General features: G+C 37.8%; 1 protein-coding gene across 3 annotated transcripts in view; it reads right to left on the bottom strand.

Annotated features, from left to right (window-relative positions):
* KAT6A (lysine acetyltransferase 6A) overlaps nucleotides 1-13,509 on the bottom strand; it is a 48,766-nt gene that overhangs the window by 34,436 nt on the left and 821 nt on the right. For 2 of the 3 annotated variants that reach the window (XM_074852386.1, XM_074852388.1), the window contains exons 2-3: nucleotides 12,283-12,332; nucleotides 11,401-12,168 (exon numbers count right to left, since the gene is read on the bottom strand). In XM_074852386.1, the coding sequence (XP_074708487.1) occupies nucleotides 11,401-12,003 (603 nt within the window). In that variant the 5' untranslated portion in view covers nucleotides 12,004-12,168; nucleotides 12,283-12,332. Of the gene's footprint in view, nucleotides 1-6,480; nucleotides 6,559-11,400; nucleotides 12,169-12,282; nucleotides 12,333-13,509 lie in introns of those variants that run through there. The other variant, XM_074852389.1, reaches the window with a different exon arrangement.

The following is a 13,509-nucleotide window of genomic DNA, read 5'->3' as shown; positions in this document are numbered from 1 at the left end:
CATACATTCACACCAACTTTTTTTTAGGGTTTTTTTGCTTTGCTCTTTAAGACATCCTGAATGTGAGCCCTCCACAGAGAGAATCCACCACAATTAGGATTTACAGAACCACCCCCACCACAGTACATTTGTTTCTTAGCTAGGAAGTTATGATCTGGGAGCACTGATAGACAGCTTCTGAGAATTCATGCTAGGTAATGTTTTTTTGTGTGTCTGTTTTTAAACAAGAGACAAACCATTACTCCTCACTTCAAATAGCCCATGCTGTTGCAAAGATCTGCCTCAAATGCTGAAGCTACTGGAAAGAGCAGATGAACCAGAAAAGCCAGAGGGGAAGTACAACCTACACCACGTGAAGAAAATGATTTCAAACATGAAGAAACATGTTTCAGTGAGTGAGTGGGGCATCACAAAGCCTAGATACCATGCCTTTTGGACCAGTGGCTAGGGAAGAAAATTGCTTCAATTCCATGCCTCAATAAAACCAGAACTAATGAATTTTATATTACCAAAGTAATTTTTGTTTGTATATAGGGAAAACAGCGTAATTTGGGAAATACTATTCAGTAGCATCAACTTGTGGCAGCAAGGGGTTCAGGCTTTTTAACCTGGTGAATGACTCACCCTTCTGTTTCTACCTGAGTTATCAAATCATAATTCTTAACACTCTCTCCAGAGAGTATGGTGAAGAAAAAATACAAAACAACTGAAAGTAAAAATGGAAATTCCTTAAGATACTCTTTATGTTCAAGAAAACACTGCTAAATATATTGTAATAGACACATGAAAAACTATTACAATAACACACATATGTTTGCCTGTGTCAATGGATATTTTGTCTCCAATTCACTTAGTTGAGTCTCACTCGAAAGAAAGAGGCATATTTATATGGCAGAATGATGGCCTAAAACATGAGGCTACATTAAAACAAGGGTAAGGGAGAAAAGATAAAGAGTATACAGAAGAAAGGACAAGCATGAAATACATACCTGTTCCTAACAGAAACATAAAAGTGTCATTTAAAAAGAAAAATCAAAGGACATTCAAAATAAGTGCTGCGGTTCCAGGAAGGACTCTTACAACAGAAAGAACATCTGAAATGCTGCTACAAGTGCAAAGTGAAGTGTGAAGGTTAGTAGTTTATATACTACTGCAGTACATACAGGCTGAATTCTATGCAGTTGTTATGACATCTGGAGACCTACAAAAAAAAGCAACACAGATACTACTTGGGACTGACATTCAAACTGAAGAAACTGCCTTACTATTAGACATGCACAAGATAAGAACTTTACAGAATGACAACTGGAAATATTTAGACAGTCAACTGTTAAATAACCTTCCCAGAGCTAACAAGCCCCCTAATCAGAGGATTAAAACAATTCAAGATTTGTACGTCACAATCAGAATCACATGCCAAGACTTCCTGCCTGCAAACTGGGGGTTGGGGGGGTGGGCAGGAGGGAAGGGAGTCTCAAATCTCTTTATTTGCAGTATAAAGAAACCCCCTTCATTTGACACTGATTCAGGAACCTGGCAGTTCAAGTTACTGAAGCTATATCCTGTAAGCTCTCTTCTATACTTTGTGCAGCTTCCTAATTTTCAAGAAAATAAAGGATGCTGTCTTTGAAGTAAAATATGATTCTATAACTCTATAACAATTTAGACGAAAAAAATGTTTCTAAAAAGTCATAGACTTCCACAGCTACAAAGTCAAAACACACCCCTCAAATTAACAGTAAACTACTATCTTAACTCCTCCCATTGAAAACAGTTTGCTTTCCATGATACTTCGGTTTTCAGAAAAAAAAGAAAAGGAACTTCAATATTGACTTTGATTTCTAAAAATAACAAATTATTTTGGGGAAGAGACTTGTGTAAACACCCAAGTAACTTCTGTCCATATAGGTAATTACTCCATGTTTAAATACTGCTTTACTTTCACATTAGCTGCATCCTTAAAAGAAGGGAAAATACTTCAGTTAGAAAACAAACATGAATGAACAAAAAGATTTAACACAACGCAGGGGCCCACATAAACATGGTAATGGAGATAGCACAAAAGGAACTGTGGATGAGAACTGAGTGCACATTAAAAACATCTGATACAAGGCTGCTATTTGTAGTTTACTCAGGATACCCACACAAGTGCAACTACAGGACTAAATTCTACTTATTTTTTGAAGCTCTACCACCTTGAATGTGAGATATGAGAGAAAAAAAGAAAATAAACATTCTGCATATGATTCTTCACTATCAAAATCCACTGCTCAGTGTAACACTCTTGAAGGTAAGATTTAACAGAAGTCCCATGTTCTTGACCCACAGTCCTCTCACAGCACTATTCTTCTCCACGCCCTTTGCAGTCTGCACAAGCATAGATCATTCCCACATGAGCAGCCTCATACAGCAAGCATGGCAAAAACCCAGACAGGTGCAGACAAAACCTTTTCCAAACAGCTCTGCTGCTGAGAGACTGCCCATACAAAGGTACCCTGAATTTGCAAAGCCAGGTGAAGCCTGTGTTGAAGGCACTCAGTCACTGTATGTTTATGGATGTATATTTTAAAAAAATAATAAAAATTGGTAGCAGCACAAAGCAAGTGCATCTACTTTTTCCTGAGATCATGCTAAAGATTCTGCATGCACCTTAATGATTAGCAGTTTCTGAATCTTAGTCATTGTAACACTGAGCAGCAGAATTATTCTTTCCTTCCACACACACCTTCAAGGAATTCACTATGAGTCCAGACAAGTTCAGAGATCCAGCGCTCCAATCAAAACACCTCATTACTAAATATCCAGGATTGAATCTCAAAGACTGAGGAGAAACCTAATGCCTGGGAGAGGCTGTATATTGTTGAAGAATTTTAAATGAAGTCAAATTTACACACACATATAAAAGCTGTATCCATCACCAACTTTTCTGGACTTTTAAGATTAGATGGGACAGTTTAACAGAAATGGGGAGAAATGCATAGAAATGGTAATTTGCTTTATAATTCAGAACACCTTTAGTTCTGACGTAATTTCCATTTTACATATGAATAAATGGAGACAGAATGGTGACTCAACTTGCTGATGAAGATTTAAAAGCAAATATTCCAGAAAAGGAAGAGCTCCGTTCTCATATTTTTAATAATACTTGTGCAGGCCTTTAGCTGTATACCAAGATCCATAATTTGTTCTATCCAATTTTCATAAATACAGTGAACTGATAGAGGTATTGATAATCAGAAGTTTTAATAATTCACAGGTCTTCATAGAAACATGCTTGAAAGATCCAGTATTTTCAACCCAGAATTCACTGTTCATGGATGGCTCCACAGACTGATTAACTGGCCTTCAAAAGTAACTCAAAACAAGCAAATATATTATCAACGGGATTCTGTCTGCTACGCAGGGGCCATTCTTTCTGGACACCCTTCTCCCTCCTTTCTTTTTAATCTGACTGCGAGTCCAGATTTACTACAATAGCGGTAACATTGGAAAGACTGCCAGACTGTTGGACAATGAAAGAAGCAATGAGCTACAATTTCTCATCCAATGTCTGAAGCAGTACTAATAGCTGTTCCAAGGAAAGGTGTTCACACAGTCAGAAAAAATTGGTGAGGACAGAAAAATAAGTCAGATTTACACAACAAATAAAGAGAAAAGCCAAATAGGTGGAACGACGACTAACATGACTTGTAACTCATTAGGATAAATTTACTTTGAAACCCTTTAACGAGGCAAGTAGGAGTAAAACCTATCTGTCCACCTACTCCACAGAGGACAGACGTAAAAAGACTCAGCAGTCTGTCACACAGGATTTGTTTGCCAGATTTTCTGTTGATTGCATGTTTGTACTTATTTTAAGAACATGGAACCTATCTTTCAACTAAAATGACATTACTTCATTTAATATTTATACCTTTTTAACTGTTTTTCCTACCACCACTATGACTTTATAAGATAAAACTGCTGTGAGACTAGAGGAAGGGCAGGGACAGAATTATCTGCCCTCATTCTCTCTGCTGTTTCTTCCCTTGCTACATAACAAATCTAACACTGGAATCAAGCTGTTGTTTATTTAGCAATGTTCTCCATCATCCACCCTCCTCCCTGTCTGACAATACTTTAAAGCTGTGTAGTAAATAAGGTTCCTTTATTAACCAAACTTCAGAGATGTGTCATTCCATATCTGTCAACAATCCCCAGGGCAGAAAGGACTAACAACATGGATCCAAACCAACATACTGGACTAGTCTCCTCCTTTTAAAGCACCTATCCTATACTCAGCTTCTGCTGAAACTGTGTCAGGAGAATGCCGTTAAAAACACTTCCTCCACAGTAGCACCCCACTGACGTTGGTACTCATCACAACATCTGATGTCTTCCCACAGTCACAAACTTTGCCTTCAAGATACCATTTCTCTAAATACTGCCAGAGCCCCTCTTGGTACCATTCCACACCATTTCACCCTGAATGCACTGTCTCATAGCATCCATTCATAGCTGTCCATGACAGTAACATTTCTGACATGCTCACGCTTACTCTATTAACTAAGAGCTACTTCACCTGTTCACTGAGTGCATCAAGTCAAAGTAATTTTTTAGCACTTGAGTTTCCAGAGTTACACAGAGTACAGATGGAGGCCATCTGTTATCAACCATGATTTTTTTTAGATAGAACTACAGCCTTCTCTTCCACACAACCCACTGAAAGAGAATGAATCCTAATCCTCCTCCAGCTGGGAGCCAAAACTTGAAGAGCACCCTTGGAGAGCAAGGGTGAGCTCTCAAAATGTAATTACAATGCTCTGGTTGCAGATCATTTATGTACTCCACCCAAAACAAACCAATCCACAAATAACTTCCTTACCAGCAATGGGACAGTCCTTTGCTTTAAGACATGGAATTAACAGTTATTAACCTAAACCAGGCATAATATAGCAATAGCTATTGTATGTTTAAAGGCTTTCAAAACAACTATGATGCCCTCAAAGCATACGAACTTTCTAAAAAGATCCAAGTTTGGCTTCATGTGATAAACACGAGTACACCCTGGGATCTAGAACTATTACTTTCAAGAGGAAAGTCCTAAAGGAGGATGCAAGTGTAATAACTCACAGTTAAGGTGATTGATAAGTACTAACAGATATAAATAGCAGCATAAAACTAGGAAACAGACATGCCATAAGGAACACACGAGACACCGGCACAGGGAATCTACTTTAAATATTCCTCCTCTTTTTCAGCCACAAGTTTCCCTCATTTTTTTTTTTTTAGGAAGCACTTTCAGAATTTTGTTTTTATACTCTCAGCTGTACTGCAGCACAATATTAAGATATTTACTTAAGGGTTGCTACAGCCCTATCCAGTTTTAACTGACATAAAAGACAGTTTCAAGGAAAGTGCAAATGGAGATCAATTAATACCATCTGTATTTTCCTTTTAATTGTGGAAGAAACAGTCCTACTGTTGTCCTGAGATCAAATTTCAAATGCTCTGGAAACTTCCAACATGTACATCAATTATTTCAACTTCTCCTTCATTTAGCTGATGTGTTAACATATTATTTTTTTTAATAACAATAATTTTACAAAAATTCTTACAGCCTTTTTAACCTGTGTTCTGTAACAAGTGTCAACAAAAGCAGAGCAAACTGTCTTTATCTAGAGCTTCCAGCCTTAAGACCTGCATCTTACTATAGCTTAGTTCCTCACAGCAATGTACCAAGAAAGAGCTCTTTGCTCTTAAACAGTACTAAGCATTACTGCATTGTAATAGTCTTGTAGTAGTGCAGCAATTCTTACTTTGTAGCAATATTATATTAATAATAATTATATTAATAATATATTAATGTACTTGTTAATTGTAGTCATACTGAAAAAAAAAAATCACACATAGACCATACAAATGGTAAATTTAATTCCTATTTGTTAAATATGTTATTACTGTATTTGTTGACAATGAATACATAAACAGAACATGCAGGTAATGAAACTTCAGCACTCTGGGAATAACAGCTTTAGCGTTTATCAAAACCTGCTGCATTAATAAGGTAACACAGTTTGCCTGGACTTTTATACAAGTACTATGTTCTGATCTCCCACATCTCCATCGGTTTTTGACTAAAGCTAGTATTGAAGCTGTGGCTGCGTTCCTCCTTCTAGCTTGACCGTCATTCTACACAATTTTAAAATAATACTAAATGATTCCAAAGGAAAATACACCCTGCAGTTAAGTACTTCCATAATACACAGTCATAACTTTTTGTAATCTCAAAACCATGAATGCATATGGTTTACAAGGACTAAAAGACATGATTAAAATTTTCAGCATGTAGCTAATATACCATGACCGTTATTTGTTACATAGATAGTGTTATCTTGTGCTCTCCATCTCATGAGTATTGCCTTATTTCACACTAAACGCCAACTTTCTAAAACAAGATGCTTTTCAGTACCACAGCCCTACAAATAAAGGCTACTGTACCAGTGAGAACTGCTCAGGAAGTCAGTCCAGGGCTTTCCAGACTAACATAGGTTGTGAGCTCTTCTGTTTCAAACAAAACAGAAAAAAAAAAAAAAAAAGAAAAAAGCACGCAAAGTTATCCATTTCAAAGTTTCTGATCAAAAAAGACTCTTAAAGTATTGTAATCTGCAATCCTTTCCCCCAGCATTCTAGAGAAGCAGCACACAACTGCATAAGAAGTTTCTCACAATTAAATATATTATATGCATTTGATATTCATACATAAGCATCAGATACTTGTTACTTTTGGGGCTTCAAATGCACAAATAGATCATCTCAAACTAAGTGCCTATAAGAGAGAAATCAGTCTTTATTGTCTGGCAAATGCAACCCACCTTTTGTGCCAAAATATAAGCAAAGAACTAAAAGTATTAGTGGTACAGATAATACAAAGGTATCATAGGTTGCATGACCAACTCAATAGCACGCAGCCAAGGCCTCTGATGATGTGCCAGTTCACAACAGAGATTATCAAAGAGGCTACTGCCCTGTCCTGCCCTCTCTGTCCCTTCACTGGAGATTCTCTCCCTCCAGCAGCAGCTGAATTTCGCAACACAGAACATTAACTTAAACCAACAATTTCATTTAATAGTAATAAACCGTGCTACAAACCACAGCAGTTGAGGAGCAAAACACCACTTGCTTTATCTTTGCAATGGCTATGGTAACCTCTGGCAGAGATGCAAGGTGTCAGTACAAGTAAGATTAACTTCCTAAATCACCTCTACAGCACCTGCCCCAATCATGACACCACCACCCCCATAAAAAAAAAACACACAACCTAAAAACCCAATCAAGTGGTGGGAAAGTATCCCAGAAAGTCTCATCAAGATACTCAGTTTTTTTCTGCATACTCATGTCAAGCCTTTCTATTCCCAAAGACATCTCAATAGCCAGTATATATTAAAACAGTACCACTGTCGATCTGTTTAGCTGTTAGGAAGATGAAAAAAATTTCTGCCCTCAGCTATCTAAAGATACATGGCATTCATTTAAAGGTAAGTTATGGCTTCCAAAGCAGCACCAAAGAATTTTTTCTCCCACCTCAGAAAAAGCATTTTTAAAAATAATAATTAGTAGGAAGTTTCAAGAAATGAAACAGTTACTCTCAACAAATACTAACATACAGCAATTTTTCCTCAAGAAAAAACGAACTTTAAAAAGTAAAAGTCCTGTTTCAGTCTACAAGCATACTAACTACACATGAAACAGAAGTGACAGTTACACTTTAAAGAATTATTTCATGCATATTTAATCAGGGCTTTACTGTAGAAATTGCACTGTAATAGTGGGATTACTTATTTTAGAGTCGTTTGCACAGTATTGCTCGTTCCCTACAGATGTCACTGATGGATGGTGGACTCAGCTGGAACGTTCTTTGCTCCACACTTATCACCTCTTTGGCTGACCTAGTGTGGGAGGCCTGACATCTACATTTCCTCACTTCCAGCTATGTTAAAGGGATAGTGCTCGCCCAATACTTACCCAAGAGGCAGCAACTCAACCGGCCTCTCTTTCATTACAATTTCAGTATGAACTCCCTTTACTTTTAGATATTGCAACAATTTGCCACCCCCCCCCCTTCTTTCTGGCCACAAACGGGGGTAGGTATTGAATCTTACCAGCCTGACACCTATCACAGAAACAACAAAGTCAAGTGCAGCATTTTGTCCAAAACATCGCAAGGAATGCAAAAATAGCCCTTAACTGCAATTCCCATTTTAGCTTCTGAACTACAGGAAACTGAAGAGAAAGAAAAGGCCACTTCCCTAAAGCCTTCACACGAGTGAAGGCACACATAGTGCTTAAAACTGAAATTAAAAGACAACTCTTCTTAAGTCAGCCATCGTCACTAACAGATAAGCAAATTTCAGCACTGAGCTCTGCCCATCAGCAGGCTTTTTTTTCTGTTTGCTTGTTTTTATTCAAGTAGTGCTTTTAGGCCAGGGATTTCAAAACCATAATGTCAGCAGCACGTCATTACTACCTGGTAAATCATGGTAACTTACCATTTTTTTTTGCCCTTGAACGCTAGAATGTGGTGTTCACAGAACACTGAGATGAAAAATAAGATCAAAGAAAAAGCAAATAATATTTACTAAACAAAGCTCTGTAGTGCTGCTTTAATGTTCATTTTGTTTAAAAAATTTAAGCCTCAACTTTCATAGACCTCTTGCAAGGTACTCAATTTCATAATACACCGGAAAATATCCAAAACTGAATATTCACTTCTAGGCATCTAAATAAAGTGACACTACTATGAAACAGACAGTCAAACACGCAGCTGAGTGGAAGCTACGTTTGAACAAGTGAAAGGAAAAAATATTATGCCTTTAAGATTCATAAATTTGGATCATATGATATATAGAGAGGTCTTAAATGGATGTTAAAGACCAAACAGTGCAAGGATAAAAGATTAACAAGAGCAAACAAGAGACAGGTCATTAAGATTTCTCAGGTTTGGGAGGAGCTTTTGTTCATGTTGTTGCCAAGGCTCTTCTAACAATCAAGAGAAACACATTGTCACAACACTCCCAAAGAATCTGTACTGAATAATTCCATTAAAAAAACAACCATAAAACAAACCCACAAACCCCAAAATCCCTTACCACTCTTAAGCACCCAATAAGTCAAGAAAATTACTGCAACACAGTAAGCCTTTTGCACCTGCATAACTGGTTGAGATTTAACATAGAACAGTAGAGTGAAGGAAGATTATCACATAGTGTGTGCATTAAAAAAAAAAAAACACCAAAATATACTGATATAGATAACTGATATAGAATAGGAACTGACCTTTTCACTTCCACTAACTTGCCAGTCAATTAACGCTGGCAGAATCTACATAGTTGTTTTAATATCGTACCTTCAAAATGACTTAAGAAACTAGTATGAAACTCAGCATTGGTTACACAGCACAGAGATGGTACATGAAGAGCAGAAATTTAGGATGTTAGTTTAAAACATACACCCCCCCCCCCCAATCAAAATAATTTCATGAAGAAATCCCTTGCAAAATTTCTACTATAGCTACTGTGCATTCTAATGTTACTAACAATCCTTTTAGTGTTCAAGCTGCTCAGACTTGAGCAGGTAGGAAGGAATTAGGGAGCACATCTAACAGCCCAAAACGCACATACATATACTTGTGCATGTGTGTTTATATTTATGCACACTTGCACACACAAGAACTTCATACACATACTCTTCCAGGGGACAAAAAACAAACCCCAGACCAAATTCAGTATTTACAGTAGTCCATATTATCATTCACCACTCTGATATAACCCATTTTAAGAAAACCTCAGGGAACACTTCATCTGAAAGAATATCAAGCTGGTCCTGAGTTTTGGGACATTACAAGACTAAACAGGCTGCAAAACATACTGTGTTAATAATAATATGCACAGCTAGTATTTTCCACTGTCACTACCACTCTCAATCCAGCTGCCTCATCTGCCAGGCTTGTTTACATCCAGTTTTCATTTTGCAGCTATATTGATTTCATTACAGATATAGTTGGAGAAGTATGTAGGAAACATTTGTAGACAGAACACTTGAAAAAAAGGATAGAGGAAGCTGCTGGAATTTTCAGCACAGTAATACTTACTTCCTATGTTCCACCAGCCCACAACACAATGCTCTGACTAGCTAAGTCCTACGTCCACAGTAGAGCTCCAACAGTTAAATGAGAGCTTCAGAGAAACTTTACTGGTGATAAAGCAGCTGTGAATAATTTTTTTTTTTAGGAAGAAGACTCCTACAGTACTTTTAAGTCTTCAAATCCTAATAGAACATAAAGCAACCCTCTCACCAGAGTAAAGCTGACTTGAAAAAACACAAGCAGTAGACACTCAAAGAACTCATCCCTGAAGAGGATATTTACAACAACAAAAACTTTCCAACACTGCTGAAAAGTGTGTCTATTATGGATAGAAAAAAATAATTTTCACATTCTAGAAGTCCTGGAGACTAGTAGTGCAAAGATATGAATTACTGGAAAATCGGTCTTCAATAAACAAAGACAGACTTCCTTTTTGCTCTGCTTCCACAGTAGCACAAGGACAGGAAAGATACTGACTGGGTACAAATTTCACTCCAACAACTTCATCTTGAGGTTGGAGTGGAGGATCAAAGACCTCAGGCATGCAGAAGGATGGAAGAAAGGAGGGGGAAAAAGCATAAAAAAGAGAAAATAATATAAAAATACTTTGGTTTGTATAATGAACTGTATTTAAGAAGGGTGGGGGGAGGCACACAAAAGGGAGTAGAAGTCCATGAGTGTTCATTCTAGCACTTCCATGCTCTCCACATCCTCCGATTTCACTCTTTTCAACTGCTATATCCTATATACCTTTTCTTCCTATTTCACAACAAAGCTATTCTGGGACAGAAAGTGATTTTTTCATTGTGAACAAAGAAAGCCTCTACAACAGCATTAGGTGGCAATTGCTAATCAGCGCTTCACTATATTATATGTATTCAAATAAGAAGCTGAACTGGCAGTCAAATAAAAATGAGAAAATAAGAGACAACCTCAAGCTTGCTTTGCAAATCCACCTCACCTTAAATTGAGGAGGCTTACTTCCTACATTTGGCTAACATAACTATAGTAAGCCTGTTATCATACATTCACTTTCACTGTACAGAAGCATTAAGAGGTAAATTCCCCACAGTAGTTCGTTTGCAGTTTTTAGGTCCAAAGTACAAATTATGATCTATTACGCTTAGAGATTTGGACACGGTAGGATCCTAAATGCACATCAGTCATGTCTAACTTAGAAGATGCAAGTTAAACAAATCATTGACCTCAAATTGCAACAGTGTATTGACACATTTCATCCATCACAAGAAAATGCCCATGCAAAAACTGGGTCTTACCTTATCCTTTTCATGGGGAAGGAGACACACTGGAGGGAGACAGGAAAGAGACTCAAAACTCTCCTTCCCATCAGCATTAGTGGTTGCTTTAGTGTTGAGCTGGTACAGAGGTCCATCTTTAAGGAGCCTACCATGGCCAACAGCACGTTTGACAGCTAGTCGTAATTGCTGGTGAAAAATGGAGGCAGCGCTACCTCCAAATAATGCAGACACATCTTTCTGACCTTTCAGAAAGCGCTCGATGTTCTTCAAGGATGAGCCACTAGACTCAGCCAAGCCCTCAATTGCCCGTTTGATAAGTTTATTCCAGTCCACATTTGGTTTACCATCCAACTTGCCATGGTTCCGAGGTTTTGGAAGTGCTATTCTCCCAGGATTATCTGGATCCTTGTAGGAGTTGAGACCCTTGTTGGAGACTTTTAAAATAGTTCCATCTTTAACACTCAACTCCAACTGTTCCAGAACAGTTTTGCGGTCCAAACCGTGCGAAGACGACACTGCATTGCATATCCTCTCCTCTGAAGGACGCTGTTTTTGCTTCTTTACCTTTTTGATTGCCTCCAAAATCCACTCTGTATACAGCGGGTTGGCGAGTTTTACCATGGTGAAGAATTCTGTATATCCATAGAGTCGTTATCCTTTATCCCGATGCTGAACAAGTGTCACGCAATGAGAAAACAGATTCTCGATTGATGGGAACCAGCTAACCATAGCATACACGTTTTCTGTTCTGAATTACTCCTCCTTTCTCAAACATTATGTTTTCCACTAAAGAGAGGAAAGTAAAACAATTAGAAATTTCCTCATTCTTTCCAATAAATCCCGTAACAGCTTCAGAGAAGGTTTTTTCCACAAAGGTATAAAGATTTTAGCGTATCTCACCTCAGCTTCTGGTCTGCGCACTCACAATCGGAAGAACTGTAACATTAGGCCTGGAAGAAAACAAGAGAGACATTTCCAAAGAACAGTTAGGAAAAAGAAAAAAGAAGAAAAAAATTAGCAGCCAACATTAATTCATTAAACACATAGCTGAGTTTTAATCCACTACTAGAGTTTGGAAACCCTGAAGTAATACTTAAAGTTTCATCTTCACTGCTAACAAAAGCATGCTTTAACACTGATATAACTCCATATAACCTCGAGAAAAAAAGTGTGCCCTTTTTATTTCCATCCATAAGTCAGCATAAATTCTATACCAAGTTTTACATCATTACTGGGCACAACCTAAATAAGTATTTGGCGGGTAAAAACCACCACAACAAAGATCTTAAAAAAAAACAGCAGCTCTCTTCATTTCTGCACATGGAAGACACTGTCTGAAACTTCAAGAGAGAGCACTAGGAATAGCTAAGAGTCTTAAGCAAACAGCAAGAAACTTTCAGAGCTCTTCTAGGAGCATAATCATAGGTCTGATTCCCTCCTGCTAAGAAAAGCTATGACAGTTGTTCCATCAAGGAAAAAAGTGAAGAAACGCAGCTGGAGATTGTAATTAAATGTTCCACTTTCAGAGACCAGAGAAAAGAAGAATACAACATTACAATCTTCAGTATAGATGAGACACACTGAAAACACTTGAGGACAAAGTAACAGGTGACCATACACAATGAAGAATGAATGCTTATGACACTGCTAATTAAAGATGTAGATGGAAGGGTAGGAGGCTCTACTTCACAGCCTTTAGTTGTTTTTAACAAAGACTTTTTCTAAGTATGATAACACTACATTGTATTGAAGTTCTACCGCAAAAGTACACTAACCGAGAAGTATTTGCAAACTGTTTGTTATAAGGAATAACGATTTTCTGCAAGGGAAGTTTTAGTCACAAGCTAGTAATCAACACAGTTCACCCATTCTACTTTCTAGTAAGTACTGAAGAATTTATCAACACACAGATCACATTTGCATACAGATATCAGACTCAATTGCACAGCTCCATACAGCCAGTACTGGAAAGATTCAGAACTACTGTTTAGACCAAAAGGGCGCGGCGCTTGCCTAGAGTTCTTTTAGCCCGTGAACAACAGATGTGAAAGGAAATACGGTCCCCGAGCGCTGCCCGCCCGGCAACGCGGAGCTGTGCTCCTGGGGTGCCCAGCACACCAGGATGCC

This window comes from Strix uralensis, chromosome 28, assembly GCF_047716275.1.
Source record: "Strix uralensis isolate ZFMK-TIS-50842 chromosome 28, bStrUra1, whole genome shotgun sequence".
Taxonomy (NCBI): Eukaryota; Metazoa; Chordata; class Aves; order Strigiformes; family Strigidae; genus Strix; species Strix uralensis.
The sequence above is the reverse complement of the archived record's forward strand: the minus strand, read 5'-3'. Positions and strand labels throughout refer to the sequence as shown.